We start from the raw sequence: 20,042 nt of genomic DNA, 5'->3' as shown, positions 1-20,042 counted from the left end.
TGAAATATCGAGGAAAGGAAAAGGGCCTCACAGTCACAACACTGGGCAAATAAACATGAAATTTGCACTTCTTAACATCATGAACCAGATGTTATGGAGAGACATGGGCTGAGGGAAATAATGCCTGTTTCTTTGGTGTGCACGAAGGGACTCTAGGAGTCCTCAGGAGAACGAGGAACAGAAGGGAAAAGTGCTGTCCTGGGGACTGTCGCAGCACACTCTCTTTGCACATTTTGAACCTCCTGATTTCTCCTGGATATTTTCTGAGGTATTTACTCAATACTGCCTGCTGCTGACACCAGGAACTGAATGCTACGATGTTCTCATCAAAATGTAAATACATTAGCTAATTTATTCTAACGTAAATCCATTGGCAACACTTAGTCATTATCAGTCTTTCATCTCTGGACAAGTTTAGGTCCCTTACCATAAGCTCTAACTAGACACAAGCCATATTCACAATATAATACAGAGGTGTGAAGATAACCTCCTTGGAAAAGCCAAAGCTAATGTCATTCTAAATAATCTGGATGGTTGTGTGACTTGGACACACCGACTTCACTTCCCTATGACACAGGCTTGCCAAGCCTTGGCTGACTGGTTAGATGATGCTGTACCCACCTTGTTAGATTTGGTCTTGTCCATATTTGTTGAAGCCTCACCTGTACCTGTAGGGGATCCAATAAGATCCTGTATTTGTTTCACTTTGAAGTTGAAGCTTTGCTTAATGAATTTCTTCTAAACAAACTTCAGACATCAGGATAAGTTTCCAAGCTCACTCATTATCAAAAGAGATTAAGGCATAACTGTTTTCTTGAATAGAATTTGAACTCTGGACATTTTTCTTTTTTCCTTTTTTTTTCTTTTTTTGTTTAAATTGTATCTTCATTCTCGTATATGTTTTCATGACAGGTTTGTATCTACTTTTATTTTAACTGAAACTTTTAGTTGTCAAATCTTTTTCCTTTACTAATACACATTTGGATTCTTTTCCTCAAAAGATTTTTCTTCAAAGCTCCAATAGATGTCACTATCAAAATATAAAAGAGAGTTGGTTGTGTAATGCAAAGAGAAAGGCAGCAGGGAAGCCTCACTCACTGAACTGCTTCAAATCCCAGCATGACAGCACAATTCATTAAGCTAGACATTGAAGTGAGCTGCTGCCAGCCAAATAGTGCGCATCTTTTTTATTTTTTATTTAAGCCCTTACTATTAAACCAAAGATATCTAATAGTTTCACTGAATATGGAAGTAAGACTGACTCTACTGATCATCAGGGCTAATAAGTACTTTCCTCTTAGTGTTTTGCTCTTTCCTGATTCAGCTACAAAAAAATTGCCTGTCTCCTCTTCAGTCCACTCTCCGCATTACTGCACTGTGTTTCAGAAATGCTCATTTTCCCTGCTGTTTTGTATTTTGTCTGGACTAAGTCTGCTATGAAGCTTACTACTGCTTTTGGAATGACCTGTCAAAACAAGACAACGCTGCTTGAAATGGATAAGTAAAGCTTCTGAGTAAAAGCGTTTCAGAGCTTTTTGCCCATGCTGCAGAAATCCTTCAACTTTTGTACTGACCAAGTAGATAATTTTTAATTTTAGTCAAACCACTGAATCTCTGGAAGAAAGGCATATTTCCCACGTGAACATCAGAATAATTCATGGTTCTGAATCTCTCTATGCTGCTTGGAACAGAGAAACCCTACGAAGCTACTGTGTCAGCTCTACTACATTATATTGAGATGACTCTACCAGTCCTATTGCCTTGGAAAACAAGCTACTTTAAAAAATAAAATACAATTTGTATAGCCTAATTCTTGGGAACACACTGGGGAATGGAAGGCCTTCAATCTTTAGAAAACCTAGTGACTTTTATATAAGCCACTGTAAGCCCATATGTTAAATAATTTTGATTAAGTAGTAGAGCATTGTCACTGGTGCGATTTTTGCAAACACTGCATCCCCAAACTAAATTGCACCACAAGATGTCAGCATCCAATGCAAACAGGCCCTGTTCATGCCTCCCTGGGATCTGCTTATGAACCCTGTTCCAGTCTGGAATTATTTTGAGTAACATATATGTCTAAAAGGTAGCTAGTCTATTTATAAGCAACTAAATTATGGACTAAAGAGACAAAAGTAATTGAATAATTTATAGCAAATGACCCATCCAGCCTGGAGCCTGTAGGAAATGGTCTGGTTCTGTCTAAAGTCCTGGTCCCATGCATTAATTCAAAGACCCAGACACTTGGATGGTTCTGCTAATGACAAGTCCATGGCTCCTAGTGTCCTTCGTATTTTAATGCAAATGTCTCTGTAATAAACCTCTGCCCTAAGCTACAGAACATACAATATGTTACTGCACTTACCTTTGAAACCATTTCTTACAGGGAATTTGGCTGGGCCACAGTTTAATGAGCTTAGGATGTGAGGCAATTCAATAAGCCAAAAAGAACAAACAACCAAACACAAAGGTCAGCAGAGCTACCCAGTTCATGTTAGCCAAGGATCAGGCTCTTCTTAGTAAAACCAAGTGGGAATAGAACCAAGATCCTACTTTTTTCTCATCTACCTAAAAATATATATATTTTTTAAGACTGGCTTTACTTTGAGATGAATGGACCCTCCTAGATATACAAGCATCAGTGGCATGCTGAAGACCACTAACTATGTCCACACAATGCAGGTCACAGGGTTTCTTCCCACCAGAAATCACACGACACGAGCACATATATTCTTGAACTAGCTCTTAGGGAAGACAGCAATGGGCCTTTACATTTGCTTTGTACCTGCTGTTTCTAGTTAAAGGAGAGATTATTCTTCTTCTCTCATGTGCTACTGACAGCAGGAACCTTATCTATGAGACTCTCTCCATCATCAAATTAGCTCATTAAAGAAAAGTAGACCCCAGGTCCCCACACATAGTGCCTAAACAGTTTACTTAGGTGTCTGCCACCAGAGATTTTTGTAAAACTGGCAGCCAAAAAGCAAACTGAATCTGTGCAGTGTAAGTCTCCTGGACTCTTAAATAATCTTACATGGGTAATTAGACACAGGGTCCATCAGATACTTTCACTTCTCCCTAATCAGAAGCTATCCATCAGAGGTATATTGTGTAAAAACCAAGCCATGTAGTAGTATTATTTTGCACCTTTTTAACCTTAGTGTCTACTACATATATAGTCAGTAAAAACTTGGAGATTATAACTGCAGTTATTCAGAAATACTGGAGAGTGCCTGAGAAACGTATTTCTCCGTGTCTTCTGGAAAACATAAAAATATATCTACATATCGTATGCCGTGAGAATTCAGACATAAATCTCCACATCTTATAAACCAAATGTGTATCTTCTCACCAGATATGCTCAAGGACTCATGCGCTATTAATTCTATTGCTCTGAGATCTCCTTAACCGGAAAAATGGGCCTTACAGTTGAGTATTTTCCACAGAATATATTTAGACTACATGACTACATTTTCCATAAGTTCCATAAAATCTTCCAGAAAAAACAAAAACATCCCAGTGCACATTTTTGGCAAATTTGACTGAGCTCAAACTGTGCAACTGAACTTGAAATGTTGAATTATTTTCACTAATATTAATAATACAGAGATTAATATTTCCTAACTAATTCACAGTAATATTGGTCATTACAGCTGTATCCCACTAAAATAAAACTACCAGACTTCTCTGATGATTTCTTCAACATGCTGATAAAAATTAACTTCATAGCTGCTGCTCTGTGTTACGCTACCTACAACTATATATTTAATGAAATACTATCTGGAGGAAACATCATCTGAACCTTTGTTCATTTTGTAATTTCAAAAGAAATAGGTTTTTTTTTAAAAATACTATAGCTCTGCAACCACTAACCTGGAGTGGTTTCTGCTGGTGATTCGCAAGCATTGTACACAATGCTGTACACTTCTCCTGTTAAATGGGAAAATTACAGTAGAAAATGTACTAAATTATAGACTTTGGTGGATGTATTTATACCAGCTTCAATGGCCAGTGCTACATCTTGCCTCTTTCCATTATCTTGCATATAAATGCAATAGAATCTGACAGGACCATAAACACATGTGTTGTAAATACTTGTTAAATGCTTGAATTCACCAGTATACAATTTCATCTTCTTCATTAAAGTATCGGAAGAAAAATTCCTGCTGGATTAGAAGACTCGTGCTTTGCACTTACTCAAGCCACAGTGTGATTGAGAACTTCCTGAACAGGAGAAACCTGAAGGAATAATAATAACAACCACCACCCTGCACAAGCAGGCAACAGACACAGTTTGTGGACCGCATTCCCTTGCATATCTGTTCTTATTAACTTTCTGGTTTGAATGAGAGGGACTTCATGCTATTCACTTCTATACCTGGGTAGGCTTACCTGCTCAAGTCCAACTCTACATACCTGCCTGGAAATGCTGGGGAAGGGACACCGATCATCTCACCTTGCTTAGGCATAACATGCATCTCTGCCAATGTTCAGATGCCTCTCAGCTGCACTCAAAGATCAGTTATTTTTCATGTAGCCTCATAAGAGCTGGTTGATTCCTCAGGAAAAATATTACAGGCTTCTGCAAAGGGGTGCAAAGATGAAGCCATTAGTAGTGTAGAGCAAGATTCCATGATCCTGTAACACCCAGGACTATGCTAATTAAATTCCAAAACTACCACAGGGCTATCTTGCGAGGAGAAATCCTAGGAAAAAAGATACCGAGCAATACTTCTACTTCTGTAGCACAAACTATTGTTCACTGTTCTTCATTTACACATATAGTACATATATATCTTATTTTGGCCACGAAGCTATGAATACAATTACTCCTCTCTTATCACTGCACTCCAGTGAAAATAAGTTATATGTAAAATAAAACCAATGGTGATCTGACCTTCAATGACAAATTTCACTGCCAGTATCTCTGAAACATCCCTTTCGTTTCTTCCACTGAACCCTCATCACCAGACTTTCCTCTGTGAAATCCAGTTTGTGGTGATGGAGAGGAAACTGGGAGTACCTGAGGCTTTCGAAAAATAAATTTGTTATAACATACCTGCACTGCTGCAGTGTCTAACACCTTATCTTTCGTCAAACCATTTTTTTTTGCACTGTGATTAAAAGAAGAGCAAAAATAAAATCTGTGCCTTCAGAATGATTAAAGGTCATCTGTGAGTCATGAGTGGAGAGAAGGTAAAGGGCTGTTAGAACTGAAATCACAGATGCTGCTACTTGAAGCAAAGGAGTAACGATATTATCTTCAAATAACAGGCTCATGACCTCAGTGCAGAGAGGCACCAGGTAAAGAAATGATCACATTCAGTAAGTTAATAGGATATTCTTTGATCTAAAAATTGCAGCTCAATTGTCTTACAATATTTTTCTTTCCTGGCAAATATTTCTATAACTGCAATTTATGTGCTGATAAGTACTCATACTCAAGGTTTGTGGAAAAATGTAAGTATCAGAAACACTTCAAATTCCATAGTGTTTTAAATGTTTCATGATTCTCTTTATTGATTTAATCAAACAGTAATACCAGTGGGCTGTCTGCCTCTACCACACTAAAATAAGCAGGTTAGAAAATAGAGCATAAAAACTGTAGTAGTACATCCTGAGGCAGATAGGCAGTGACAGCTTACGCACGGCACTGAAGGGACAGCGAGCAACTAAAAGGAAATAACAGCAAAGAAACAAGAGACAGAGTAGAAACGGGGAAAACAACAGTGCTGTGTTACTAGAATGGAAACAGAAAGTGAATCGTTAGATAGCACTAGGCAGATATATATGGAATAAATAAATAAATATAACATTAACAATGTATGAGCAGTGTATTGTGTGTTTTGAATACTATAAGAGCATATTGACTGACAGGAACAGTAGAGACACCTTTATGTAACTCTATTTGGCTCTCACTGATTGAATTAAAATATTTGTGAATATGAAATACTTCACTATACGCCTCCACACAAAACAAAATTAAAGCAAGACAGGAGAGGATTTTTTTTGCAGATAAACATGAGAGAGAGAGATGGGAAGAAATTATAAAGGAGGAAGTATTAAAAATATAGCAAGGGGTGGGGGGAGAGACGATTTACTTTGTATCACTCTTCTTTGCCAAACCATAAACACAAGGACACTCAGCAGTTCATTCTTACTCAATGTTTCCACATTTTTTTGCTGTTTTCCATAGGTGGGGCAAAAATGACAAATGACTGAGCCAAGTTTTCCATTGGCCCTGGTATTAATATGGAAGTGCTTCTCCACTATGTGGGACTTCTTATTTTTGCTTTATCTTGCGGTTTCTATCTGAGTTTCAAACTCGGTATTTTTGCAATTGTTTCCTCTGTAGAAAGAGAAAACCCCAAATTCCACAGCACATCTCTTGTTTGCTTTGACCAGAACTGCTGGGAGTGATGGGTAACATGACTTTCTGTGAGCTGAAGAGCTACCAAGGGTAGTCGGCTCTCGGAGAGCCAGCTCCGTGGCATACTTTTTTTAATTCCTAACTGAACCTGTCAAACACCAGCAGGGAACCAGGAAATTCAGCAAAACTTTGCCTTATTGCCATTGTATATGCCTATGCTGGGACCAGAGGTTTTATGGAAAAAGGACAGACCAAGAATAGTTGTTTCCCATTCGGCATTAGCAAAGCTGAGAGTTTAAAAATCACGAGTCAAGCCTCGTGTAATCACTAGGGTGGTTTAAAAGGGATAATATTTTAAAATATTACCTATCAAAATCTTCTTGTTTGCTTCTTAGTTTTTGAACCTTGTATAGCTCTTGTTTTCACCAGCCAGAAATATTTGTTAAAGAAAGCAAATAAAAAACCCCATAAATTCTAAGAGCCAGAAGTTTAAGAAAAACTTCAACTATAGGAAACACAGTTTGCATAATATTGCAAGATATGGTATTCTCTGGCTGTTATTGCTCTGCTTGATGAACTGCATCGCTAAGCCGTAGCTATTTTTATCACAAGTTAGAGAGCAAATAGAAAAATCTGAACGACTCTTACCTTCTGTGCCACTCACCTTAGTCTTGTCTAATTGCACAGCATAAAATCCTGAAAGCTTACAGAAATTTGTCTGTAAAAAGGAATTTCTAAAATAGAATCGTAGAATGGTTTGGGTTTGAAGGAACTTTAAAATTATCTAGCTCCAAACACCCTGCCCTGGGCAAGAACAACTCCCACCAGACCAGGCTGCCCAGGGCCCATCCAACCTGGGCTTGAACCCCTCCAGGGATGGGGCAGCAACAGCCTCCCTGGGCAACCTGGGCCAGGGCCTCCCCACCCTCATAGTGAAGAAGTTCTTCCTAATGTCTAATCTAAATCTTCCCCATTCCAATTTATAACCGTTCCTCTTCATCTTATCCCAACAGGAAGGACTTGTAAAAAGTCCTTCCCCACCTTTCCTGTAGCCCCTTCAGGTACTGGAAGGTCGCTACAAGGTCTCTGCGGAGCTTTCTTTCCTCCAGGCTAAACAACCCCAACTCTCTCAGCTTGTCCTCACAGCAAAGGTGCTTCATTCCTCTGATCATCTCCATGGCCTCCTCTGGACTCATTCCAACAGTTCCATATGCTTCTTATGTTGGGGATTCCAGAAGTGGACAAAATACTCCAGGTGGGGTCTCATGGGAGTAGAGGGGGAGAATCACCTCCCTTGACCTGCTGGCCACGCTTATTTTGATGCAGCTAAGGATACGTTTGGCCTTCTGGGCTGTGAGCGCACGTTGCCAACTCATGTTGAGCTTCTCATCAGTCCGCACCCCAAAGCCCTTCTCTGCAGGGCTGCTCTCAATCACATCATCTCTCAGCCAGTATTGAAACTGCCTTGACCCAGGTATAGGACCTTGCACTTGGTTTTGTTGGACTTCATGAGGTTCATACAGGCCCACTTGTCCAGCCTGTCCCGGTCCCTATGGATGACATCCCATCCTTCTGGTGTGACAACTGCACCACTCAGCTTAGTGGCATTTACAGAGTTGCTAGGGGTGCACTCGATCTCCCTGTCTATATCATTGATGAAGATATTAAACAGCAGTCCCAGTATGGACCCCTGAGGGATACTACTTGTCACAGATTTCCATCTGGACATTGAGCTGTTGACCACTACTCTCTGAATGTGACCATCCAACCAACTCCTTATCCACCAAACAGTCCACCCATGAAATCTAATCTCTCCAATTTACAGAGACGGATGTTGTGGGGGACTTTGTCAAAGGCTTTACAGAAGTCCAGATAGATCACATCCATTGCTTTTCCCATGTCCACTGCTGTGGTTACCCCATCATAGAAAGCCATTATGTTGATCACACAGGATTTGTTCTGCATCAATACTTTGTTCATGGACATCCTTGCATAATTCACCTGATTTCACTTGATCCCATACAACTGTTCAAACCACAGAATACGATCAAACACATGGTAAGTTTAGGTCAAAACTGTAAGTACCAAAGAAAGCTCCTGGGTCTTGTACCAGTGCATTGGTTAAGAGATTATATTCCCACTCTTGAAGTCAGAGGTATATTTATTTATGTATTAATTTATTAAAAATAATATTTTTTTCTTAAAATAAAAGCATGTATGTATTTCTTAAAAAAAAATGGAAGCCTACCTTGTTATGAATAAACTTCTCAATAAGTATTTAAAACCTGTTTTCTTCTAGGTTTTTCATGGGCCATTTTTTTTCATCTTCTCATGTAATGTGAGATCTACACATAAGTCTCTATTTAAACACGCCTTCAGTTTAGCAAGGTATTATCCTTAATTTGCATCCCAGGTACCTCTAATCAAACACAACATCTGCTTTTTCAGTCAAATATTTCAACGTCTTTGAGCATAAACTGAAGTGATTGGCACTAGGTATTTGATACACAAATGAAGTAACTTAAAACTCAGGTTTTAAAATAAACATTTGTACAAAAATAAGATTATCTATCTCTAGACATTGGATCAATTTTATTTATATAACATGGGAATGGGGGGAAAAAACCCAACCCAAACTTAAATTCATTTTTTTAATACAGTTATTACTGCTTTGAAGCATGCAAGAGAGCCTACATTTTTTAGCTACTTGACTTTAAGCAATTCTAAAATTCTTGGAGCCAAATAAAAAGTTGGAAGAGCGTGAGGAAAGAAAAACAACCTAGCTCCAGTATTTTTGCCAGTCCTGCTGTTTGGAGACTCCCTTTACCATTTGTATTTAATTTTCCTATCTTAGTACAAACCATCTTTCCAACAGCTCCTGAAAGACAAGACCTGCCTCTCCCCTGAGATCACTCCGGCAGGAAATTACCAGAAATTAAGGGCCCAGCCTTGCAAATATTTTGTCACGTGAGTAACATTACTCAAAGCGATACCCATGTGCAACTTCTGGCTTGATTAGCAACTGAAGTTGACGCAGGTGTACTCAAATAATTCAGTCTAAACTGCAAGTCTGCATTATACAACTTATACATCAGCCAATTTTATTGAAGATGTTTCCAGTCATACTAGTTCAAGTTATTTTATCATGCTGTTTTTAATCATTTTCTTGCTTCAACTACTCATCCTCATGTAGCTGTATGTTATGAACACTGAATTGGGCATGACATTGCGATTCTAGTGTAATTCAGTCATCATGGAAAAACTGATGTTCACATATGTTTACATTTAGCCTCAGTAGGAAGACAGTCGGTCACTTTACACCAGGTTACAACAAATATGATTTTAATTATTCCTTGTGAAAAATACTTTTCACATATGAATACTAAAAAAATCACTGCAAAATGCAATTAGTTTTACATTGTTTCTGATACTTCATCATCCTTTAAATGTAAAAACATATATTGTGAACAAACAGTTTGCTTAAACTGGAGGGAAATTAAATATTTTTTAAAAAATCAAATAAAAATGAATGCATGTCCTAGCAAATCTTTCAAACCTTCATATGAAATCACACACCACTCCTATCATAAATTAAATGATTGTGATTTAGTAAGAATCATGGTTGATTAATTCCAAGAAACTTAGAAGGTTATTCCAAAGTGCTTTTCCCGTATTTAAAGTGATGTTAGATCTCCTGTTCAGTGATGTTTATCTTTGGATGAAGTCATCTGCTTCATTATTTGGATTCCCCAGAAAGCAGCAGAGAGGGAAAACACCACCTACAACACAGAATTTAAAATAAGAAACATTATATAAGATTTTTTTAAACTATACCTGTCTGTAAATATAATGAAAGTGTGAAAAGAGAGAGCTCTCAAGTAGAAAAATTATATGAGAACTGTAGATACACTGATAAATTCATTTTAGGAAGGTATGCTTTCTTTGTCCAATTACTCTTTATTGGGTACATTCCTGATTGAATTTGTTCTTTCTGAATGGTACCAGTCTGCATGATCTTTCTTCCTTTGCAATTGAGTATGGATTTGGAGTACTCAGAGCCACATGAATAATGCAGGACAATAACAACAACAGCTGTGACAGAAAGTAGGCTCAAATACATTAACTGGTTTTTTGGTTTTTCTTTTCGGCAAATGGTCTGAAGAACACTGACATCGCAAGTTGCAGGATAGGGCTCAAATACTCAAAGTTCCCTCAAATAGAATCTATGGCAAAAGAAGCGTTCTAGCTGCAGTACGATAGGTCAGTACTTATTCCCCAGCCCAGTTTATTTATTGTGAGATATAAACTAGACTGGGAACAACTTAAGGATGTAATATTCTTTATCTTTTTCTTGGCTCTATGCATTTTTTTTTGTCAGTGATTTTAATGAGAGATCTATTTTTTAAATTAGTTTATTTGCTGAAAACTGCTTTCAGATGAGTAGGAATGCTTGCAGGGTAAAGTCACATTAAGGTAATAGCTTTATCCAAAAAAAAAAAAAAAGCCAAGAAAAAGAACATGATAAAAGTCTATGTACATCTGTGTATGCGAAATTTTGTATTTTAAATTTTTTGAAAGAAACTTGTTTTTGCCGTAGAAAAAATTCTCTAACTTAGAAAATGGCATCATCAAGGCAGTTGTTATGGATTACTGAGGTGAAAGGTTTTACTGTGAGTTAAACTAAACATTCAATTTATAGTAAATGACATTTTGTTTGGGTTATTTTTTGTTTGTTTGAAGGCACAGAAAAAATAGAAAAGAAAAGGAATTTTGGGGTCAGGTTATAATAATTCTTTTTTTCAAGGTTAATCTGCAATCAAAAGACACTGACTAGGTGAACTGCAATTTTAACATTAACATCATTTATCATTCAACATTTAACAATGCATGGCCCAAAAATCTACTGCTCTCCTGATCTACACAGTCACTTACTGAGTACATGAGAGCTGAAAGTCCAACTTAAATAATAAATGACAATAATACCTAAAAGGTACAAATTTTGCACTCATTGAAGGAAATGTGGTGGAATCAGGTCTGATTCCTCTCACAGCCTGCTTGGGACAGGTACAGGCTTCACATAATTTATACATTACATACTTAGTAGCCTTACATATTATGTATCGGTAAATAAAATTATAATCAAATAAAAACCCAAACAGTCTCCATTCAATCTCTATCAATGTAATTTCCCTTCAACTATGTTCTTTGAAATCTTTAATTCTACTTGAGCCAGGGTAGGACATCTACTGTGTTTAAAACTTCTGATGAAAGTATTGGTGCTGCATTTGTGGTGCCATTTGTAAGGAAGACTCACAAATATTTAATGAAAAGACTTATGTACAAGATTTTAAGAACCTCCAGTCTAAAACACGTAACTTTTTTTGGTTTTGGGTTTTTTTTCCCCCTTGCATTATCGCATATACCTTGTAAAACTGCATAGGTTTTTTTAGTACTATGGAATGGAAAGAGTTTTTCAGCTGTGCTGTAGGCAAGTACTCTCTGTGTTTTGTGAAAGCTTTATTTCTATGCTGAAATGCCCCATAGAAGAAAAACAACTACAAATAACTATCTGTGTTTCTGAGTTGTTGGTTATGTAATTGGTGTGAGCGTGAAACGTGACTTACATAAAATGATGCAGAAGAACGGAAAACAGATCTTATCCACTTGTCAGAATTAGTACTTCTCTGACACATTACTAAACTCCTTTCATTCCTCACCTCAGAAATATCCATTCTATTTCTGGAAGATGCATTAAATATAGAAGTATTTCATTTTCAGATGAAGGAAGTTTAAGCACATTTAATGACTGAGGTGCAGGGCATTTGTAGGGGATTAATGACTGCTGGGAGATGATGATCACCTGAAGAAGCACAGCCATGGGCCATTAAGCCCCAGGAAATGTCCTCAGCTAAAGTTGGTTATTGTTGTTATAGCCCAAAAATGAAAAAAACATCTCAGGTGAATTATTCTTTTTAAAATGGAGTGATGCAGTTTCTTCTTTCTTAATTAAATTCTTTATCATTAATTTCTTAAAGCATGCAATCAGTGCTTGTGTGGGTGTATTTCAAATTGCAGTTATTACATCCAGAATGAAAAACCACATACTGCACTTCATGGATCTGCAGAACTAGTTTTGTTTCATGATTCTATATACGTATTGATTCACTGCCTATCAATGTCAGGATTGTCGAGACTGTCGGTACTCAATGGAAATAACATATTCTTGAAACAATTACGCCCCAAGGTTGTGGGGGACAAGGTTTTGAGAAAAACCCAAACTTCAGGGAAAAAAATTAAGGGGCCACATTCTCTCTTGCATGACAGCAATTCTGGCTGGCTCCACTGCTATAATGCTGATCTACCCTGAACAGAGCCAGCTGTATGGGGCTACCAAGCAGAAACTCGCTGCGTAGGTTTGAGTTCAGTTTCTTTTGATTGCTGCTACATATTTTGGAGCTACAAAGCTTGACCCATTGGAATGAATGGTGCAGTCGGGTGACATCAATCATGGAAAGCTGAGACGACGTATTCCAGAGTCTTAAGCAGAGAGTAGTGTAGGCAGCAGGAAGCAGCAGAAGAGCATTCCACCAGATAACCTAAACTATAGTTGATAGGTATTTTTCTAATGCCTTTGGGAAAACTTATTTCCTGAACCCTATATGCAGATATTTTGCATTCCCTGTTCAGCTCTTTCACACTCTAACAGGTTGGGGTTTGGCTTTGTATTTTTTTTAATCTTTGTGATTTCTTAATCATCTCCATAGAAATTCTTATTCCTTCTTCTATTGTTCAAACAAACTAATATTTGTCCCTTGATAAAAGTATTTATATATCATTTCCCTAAATCAGCCAGTTTAGAAATAAAATATAGAATTAAATAGTACACTTTTTTCTATTTTTACACTGAGAAATGTTCCCCTCCTTCTCCCCCCTGCAAAAAAACCCAAACTACCGTGGATAGTGGTCATATATTAAAACAGCTAGGCCTAAAAGCAGAATTTTTCACAACTGCATATCTGGCAAAGTTAAAAGCAAGCTTTTTGGCACCTTAATATAAGACAATCCTCTTCCAAATATTTATATTACCTCATTTCATACAGTCTTTCTATTTCCATATAGACCCTCTTCTCTCCCTGAATAAGCCGACAGAAATGTAAATAACATTCTTCACAAGAACAAAGATAGCTTAACTAATGGAATGACTGCAGAACTGAGTCTGCTTTTCACAGGAAATCCTCACTGGAATCATCAAAGTTATTAGGCTGTAAAGTACTTTAAAATCATTAGCTAAATTCAGGTATCCACTTCTGCATGATTAGCTTTGCACTTGGTCACTAATGTTATTTTCTGCCATTTTCTCTTTTGTAATGGCTTTGTATTTCTGAATTGCCTAGACATACTGTCTTTCCTCTTGCAGATTTCATCTGGATAGAATTAGGCTTTAGCCATTGATCTAGAAACTTAGACAAACATTCAGATAGCCCTGCTCCAAGGAGGGGCAAGAGGCTAGAACCACAAGTTCACAGATCCCTTCCAACCTACATTAGTCAATGTTTCTTCAACATTGCTCAGATTCTGCCCTGACGTGTTTACTCCAAATTTCACTGCAGAGACAACCTGCAACTGTGCAACAAATTGGCTAAATCTGGAGCACGGAACCATGTGAGCAGGGGTGTTTTCGATACTGAGTTCTCTGAACACCTCTGTAATGGGTAACGTATTCTTAGCACTAGAGTGGGCTCAAGAAGATCAGCACATCCACCTACTTCATTAAGTTGGCTGTTCACCTTATAAAGCGGACCTGATATTGGTAAATGTGAAAAACAAAGAGTCCCCTCAACGTGATGCTGAGAAACATGATTAAGATTCTTTTTATATTCTTTATCTACAAATCTGGACGTGGCTTCTTCAAAGACACAAGGAATCATTTCATGCTATAAATATTAATGGTAATTTTTAGACTGTATCAGAGAAGGGAATGGGTATGGGTAATGTTATTGCCATTTTCCAGTACAGATGGAGATCATGAAGTGATATAACAATTAATAAAAAGACTAATATCAAAATGTTTGAATAAACTACTCCAGATCTCACAACTACCTAAATGGTTCAGTTTTCACTAATACCATCACTTTTTTCCCATTTCTCTACAGAGGCATTGAACTCTACATAGGAGATGGAAGATACACCTCAAAAGCAGAAAAGGGGTTTACTGTTCCTTGGAGTCAGGATTTTGGTAATAAACACATGGATTTTCACTCTCAGTGCAGTGTTTTGAGATGAGCACTCTCAGGCTAGTAGAGAAATGCTATGGCACTGTTACAGTGGATCCAGAAATCACTGATCCTGTACAGTGCACAGAACAAGAAGGTCACACCAGCAAACAGGTTGAAATAACAATATCTGTAAAGGAAAACCAAGAAACAAGAAGGTTTCTTGTCTCTGTGATGCCTCTCATATGCTTGAAAATATATGGAGAAGGAGCTGTGGATAGAAGGGAATGGGGACAACTACAATAGTAGTAGCTTCACAGCATTTGGTCAAGATTTCTGTAAAATTAGCAGGATGTCTGGAAATTCTCCATAAGGGTTCAGGACACACATTCAGACTATTGGTGCAGCACATCCCGATATATAGTAAAGTATGTATTGAGAGATTATTGGAGATAATGAGAAAATAATGGGCAAGTGATATATACAACTTCGTCCTATTCTGTTAAATGCTTTAAACATTCCTTCTTTTATTAAAATATGGTCTGAGACTCTAAAGCCAGATAATACATGAAAACATAGGCTGCAAAAGCCCCCATACTTTAAAAGTCTTATATTACCTATCCAGGAAAGACAAAGAAAGATCTGGAGAAAGGATAGACATCCCTCTGTTGCTTTCACAGCTGGGCACAACCTCAGTATGAAATCAAGTGCACTACAAAGGTGCCTGAGCTAGCAAGCGCATAAGCTGCTAAATCCCTCTCAGCGCAGCACCAGGTTGACTCTGGCTTTTCTGTCATTGCACACAAGCTAGTAGGTCACACCTTTCAGCTAAATACATAAGGATTTTTACACAGGCAGTGCTGTTGCAGCTATGTTTAGACCTAAAATAGCTTATATGCATCCATCACGGTACCTTGCATCAAGTCCTTCACTGCGGAGAAACCAGCCCACTAACTCTCAGATCACTTGCGTAGATATATGTGTCTTATTGAACTGTTACCTCTGAAATTCCTTCTCTCTTGGGTCACAGAATAATCCACAACCTAAGCACTCGGATTAGAAAGGTTTTATCTCATTCCCCAAAAGACAGAAAAGCCCACTGAAGTGGGAAGCTCTGCTGTCAGTCATGTGAATAGAAACTCTAATGCATGTTAAGAATTATTAAATCTTCACCTTGCAATGAGCTAATGCAAACTGGAGACAGTATTGACACTGTACTCATTAAGATATACTTAAATCCTCTGTACGTCTTCGGTATGAAACTTGTTTTAAAACATTTTATTGAAACACCTGAGAATACTTCCCACGGTAAGTTACCTTATTCCATCTATAAATTCTTAGATAATTCTCAAATGTGTAGCCATTTCAACTTATCCCCGAAGTAAAACCTCATTAAACAAAACTGTCTTCTTAGCTGTTCAATGAATATTTAAAAAAACTCCTAGACCAAGTCTGTTTCACTGTTTTACAACTACATTCTAAACGTTCATTTAGTAGTCATGAGTTGTCTACACTCATTTGAGCTTAAAAATTTCATAAAAGAAAATATATAACTTTTTACACATTCTAAAGCACAGAATTTCTGCTTATTGTTCATTCATATTGCTTTAGCTTCATTTTTGACAATGCAATACTGAAAATAAAAAGTTAAAAGATCAATAGTTTTTGAAGACCTTAATTCTGAATGTAACTTTTAAAATTTTAAATATTCTGCAATTTTTCAACCTTTATTTTCCCTCAAATTTGAGAAACCACAGGCATAGAAATTTTATCAATTTTAGATTTTAAATGAACAATTAAAAATAAAGCTTTCATAAAAATTGACAAAACTTAATCTGTAAACTTACCAGTTTAATCTGTTGCAGGCTAACAGGCAAAACAAGATTGAAAGAGTTACTGGTGGTTCATTGCAGAAGTGAAATATTTAATAGTCTTGTCTCAGTTTGGCTAAAGCTGTTGAGTTTATTTTCTTAAGCATTTAAACAGGAAATGTACCCACTGAGATGAAACATCTCATTTACTTTTATGCCTGTCAGCAGCTGTAACATAATTACATGCACACCACTGCATCACATATAGCTCAAAAACAAGTTAGAGGGTAAAACAGACATCAAGAACTATTTCACTTCTAAGATATTGTTTAAGTTATACGTAAAGATGTAGAGAGAAATTTCATCTCCCTTATTCAAGAAATACAAATCTCATTTTAGTTTAATCAATACTTTAGTGCACAGATCTTATATTTAATCAAATTTAAAATTTCTCCTTAGGCTTAAAGAACTGAATACTTTTAAATGCAATACGCTGTGCCAGAAAGGCTGGACCTTTGTATTTCTGGGATAAAAGTAAGGGTATTCTTTCTATATGGTCATAGGTTTAAGAAATGTTAAGGTACCATAGTGCTTAATCCTTTGTTGAAGTGTGTTTTACTAAAAAGATGGGACAAATACATCTAAAGGAGCTCATGCAGGAGGGACCTCTCCTTTATGCCTTCATCACTGCTTGAAAATAAAGAAAAATCACAGCTACAGAAAACACCCCGATTGCAGTTTGAACACAGAAGAAAAATTGCTACACATAATGTTTCAGAATTTGGACTAGATATTACCTAGCTGTGTAACATTAATCAAATAAGCATCTATAGAGATAATTCAATCTCTTCAATCCCTTTGTTTTTATTTCAGCTCAATGCAATACTATACCGACATCACAAGAAAAGCTTTAGGTAAGTCAGTGCCCAATCTCTCCATCATTAGCAGGCATACTGTGTGTTTCTACACAGATGGATTCATTTCAGAGCACGGCTATTGTGTGTAAGCACCCTGGTGAAACAAACTACGTGCACTCTATCAGCCTGCTGGCCTCTGACAAAGGTGGCTGCAAAGAGGAAGATGACAGCTTACTGGTATACTAGATATTGTCTTCAGAGAAATTTACAAGCTATGAGGTCCAAAATGGGAATTTTTCCATTGTATGGTGGAAAAAAAAAATCTTAAAAAAATAAACCCAACCTTTAACTATAACCCACAGACATTAGATCACTGACGGGAAAAACTTTGCTGCAGATGTTGAAAAGAAGTGATGGGGAAAAGTTGGCTACTGTGACTAATGGCAAATATGAAAGAATGGAATAAGAATGTGCAGAGAGGGATAAAACAATTGAGTGACAAGCAGAAGGGATTTCCAACACAGTGAACAAATACCAGAAAAGTATTCAAGAAAGACAGAGGAGAAGACCAAGGCTAAAAGTCATTCGAGACAAAGATTGCTCTTAAAGCCAACGTGTCTTAAGGAGAAATAATTCCTTTCATTGGAGAACATAGAAGGCTGTTCCCAGCATAAAAAACCCCAACCCAAAGCAAATGAAGCCAACACAACCAACCAACCAAAAAAACAATCAAACTCCCAGCTTCTGAAAGAAGGAAATGGGTTAATATTCATCGATACTGTAAAGGGAAAATCTCCTCTGTAAAGGGAGATACGTGTCAGAGTTAAAGATAAACCGAACACACCCATCCTGCCAGCCAAAAGCAGTAAACTGTGACTGTTGGTAAATTTCAAGGGAAATAAAAATGTGCTGAGGTCAGTCCAGCCCTCTGCCCATGGAAAAGTAGATCTCTTTCTGGCTATTGGTGCCTCTCTTCCTTGCCCGGTCTCAAAACACTCTTCCTGTATTCTGGCTTGTTGCTTCTATTCTTGTCTGGGGAAACTCCCATTCCCAAAACTAACCATATTTTGATTATGTAAGAGTCATTGTTAGTGACATTACCCACCAATACATTCAAATGGACTAAATCATTGTTACTCCTACTCATTACATCAAGCCAACTTGGTTGTATTATTTCATTAGCTTACAGAAAAAAGAAAAATAATGGAAGTGCTCTATGTGACTTTCTACTAAGAACATTAGGGGGTATGGTCTAAATGAAACTTCCATATTGAAGATACAGAACTGAGTGGAAGAAGAAACCTCCAGAAAGGAAGAATCACAAAATGAGAAGGAAATCAGATTTTAGATTAAAAAGAAGCTATGTATATCATAACATACCTAAAATACAAAAAAAACCCTATGAAACTTCTTTCTTTTCCTGGAAAAGGAGGAGATTTCATAATGGTTTTAAAAAGAATCTGGAGATACTGAAGAAAATGTGTAATTTAATAGAAATGGAAGATATTAGACTTCAGAGAAACTAAATACACAAATATGCGGTGAGGAATGATGACGATGATCATGACTCGATGATCCGGTGGGTCTCTTCCAACCTGGTTATTCTATGATTCTATGAATAATCATTAGTTGGGAGTACATCAAAAAAAGTTGGAGAGTTGGAGCAGTTCACAAACAAAATGTGTATGAATTATACAATGCTGATACAAAAAGATGCCAGTATCAATGTGGAAGATCTTAGCGTAAGAATTTCATGTAGCCCCTAGGTATTGATTGATTCAGTCTACTGAACAGGTGATGAATTCTGATGAATTCTTTAAGGAAAACATAGATTAGCTAGATACAGAGTAGACAACAAGAATGATAAAAGGTTTATGAAGGTTGATCTGTAGGAAGCCTTGAAGCAATTCTGCTGTGTATTCTTGAGGAAAAAAAAAAAGACTCAGGAGGGGCAATAAGATCCATCTTATGAAATGTAAAATAATAATACAAAAAGAAAACAAGATGATGAGATACTGCTCAGGGTAACAAAACCAAACAAATATCTTAACTAAATTAGCTGGATCTAAGGGTGATATAGTATTGGAATCAGCTATGTCAGGAAGCAACAAAAGGTGTATAAATGGTTAGATAGGCATGTGTCTATGGAGCAGCTGCACTTGATCCTTCTTCACTACAGGCACCCCACAAGCCTCAAATTTCTGTTTATTCACAATGAACACAAAATATCACTTCAATCCTAACTAATATTTCATAAGATTTACTTTGCCAACAGTGGTTAATAAAGATGAAACTGCTTAGCATATTACTTAGCAAGTATTTTTTTGCACTAACCAACTTCATGCAAGATTTCACTGTTTCATCCTCAGATGCAGTTGTCATCTTAGTAAAAGGACGAAAAGCAGGATCTGCTTCTTCTTTAATATAAATATATATATATATATATAGTTTCTGGCATTGGACAAGGTTGAACCTGCTTCGCATCAGAGTAATCATAGAATTATTACATTTAGAGATCAGCCTGCACTGGCTTTTCAGCTGATACGTGCAGAGACTGATGGTAGAAGCACAAGCTATTTTACATGCAGCAAATTCTCTACACTGAAAACATAGGACAGCCTAGTCAAAATCATCTGCTTCTGAGACTGTGAATCTGAGGAGTTACGAGTTAGTCAAGCAGTTAGGGTAAAACCCTGGGATACCGGGGTATTCAGTTTGTATTCTTTGAGATCGATTAGGCCAGGTAGTCTTTACAGCCCCTTACCTGCCAAACAGGCAATGATTCTGATTC

General features: G+C 37.2%; 1 protein-coding gene across 1 annotated transcript in view; it reads right to left on the bottom strand.

Annotated features, from left to right (window-relative positions):
• Positions 1 to 9,690: 9,690 nt before the first annotated feature.
• AGMO (alkylglycerol monooxygenase) overlaps positions 9,691 to 20,042 on the bottom strand; it is a 165,967-nt gene continuing 155,615 nt past the window's right edge. Inside the window, exon 13 of the mRNA XM_069860355.1 lies at positions 9,691 to 10,149. Within this exon, the coding sequence (XP_069716456.1) occupies positions 10,069 to 10,149 (81 nt within the window). The 3' untranslated portion in view covers positions 9,691 to 10,068. The remainder of the gene's footprint in view (positions 10,150 to 20,042) is intronic.

This window comes from Phaenicophaeus curvirostris, chromosome 6, assembly GCF_032191515.1.
Source record: "Phaenicophaeus curvirostris isolate KB17595 chromosome 6, BPBGC_Pcur_1.0, whole genome shotgun sequence".
NCBI classification, from domain to species: domain Eukaryota; kingdom Metazoa; phylum Chordata; class Aves; order Cuculiformes; family Cuculidae; genus Phaenicophaeus; species Phaenicophaeus curvirostris.
This window is presented reverse-complemented; position numbering and strand designations above follow the sequence as displayed.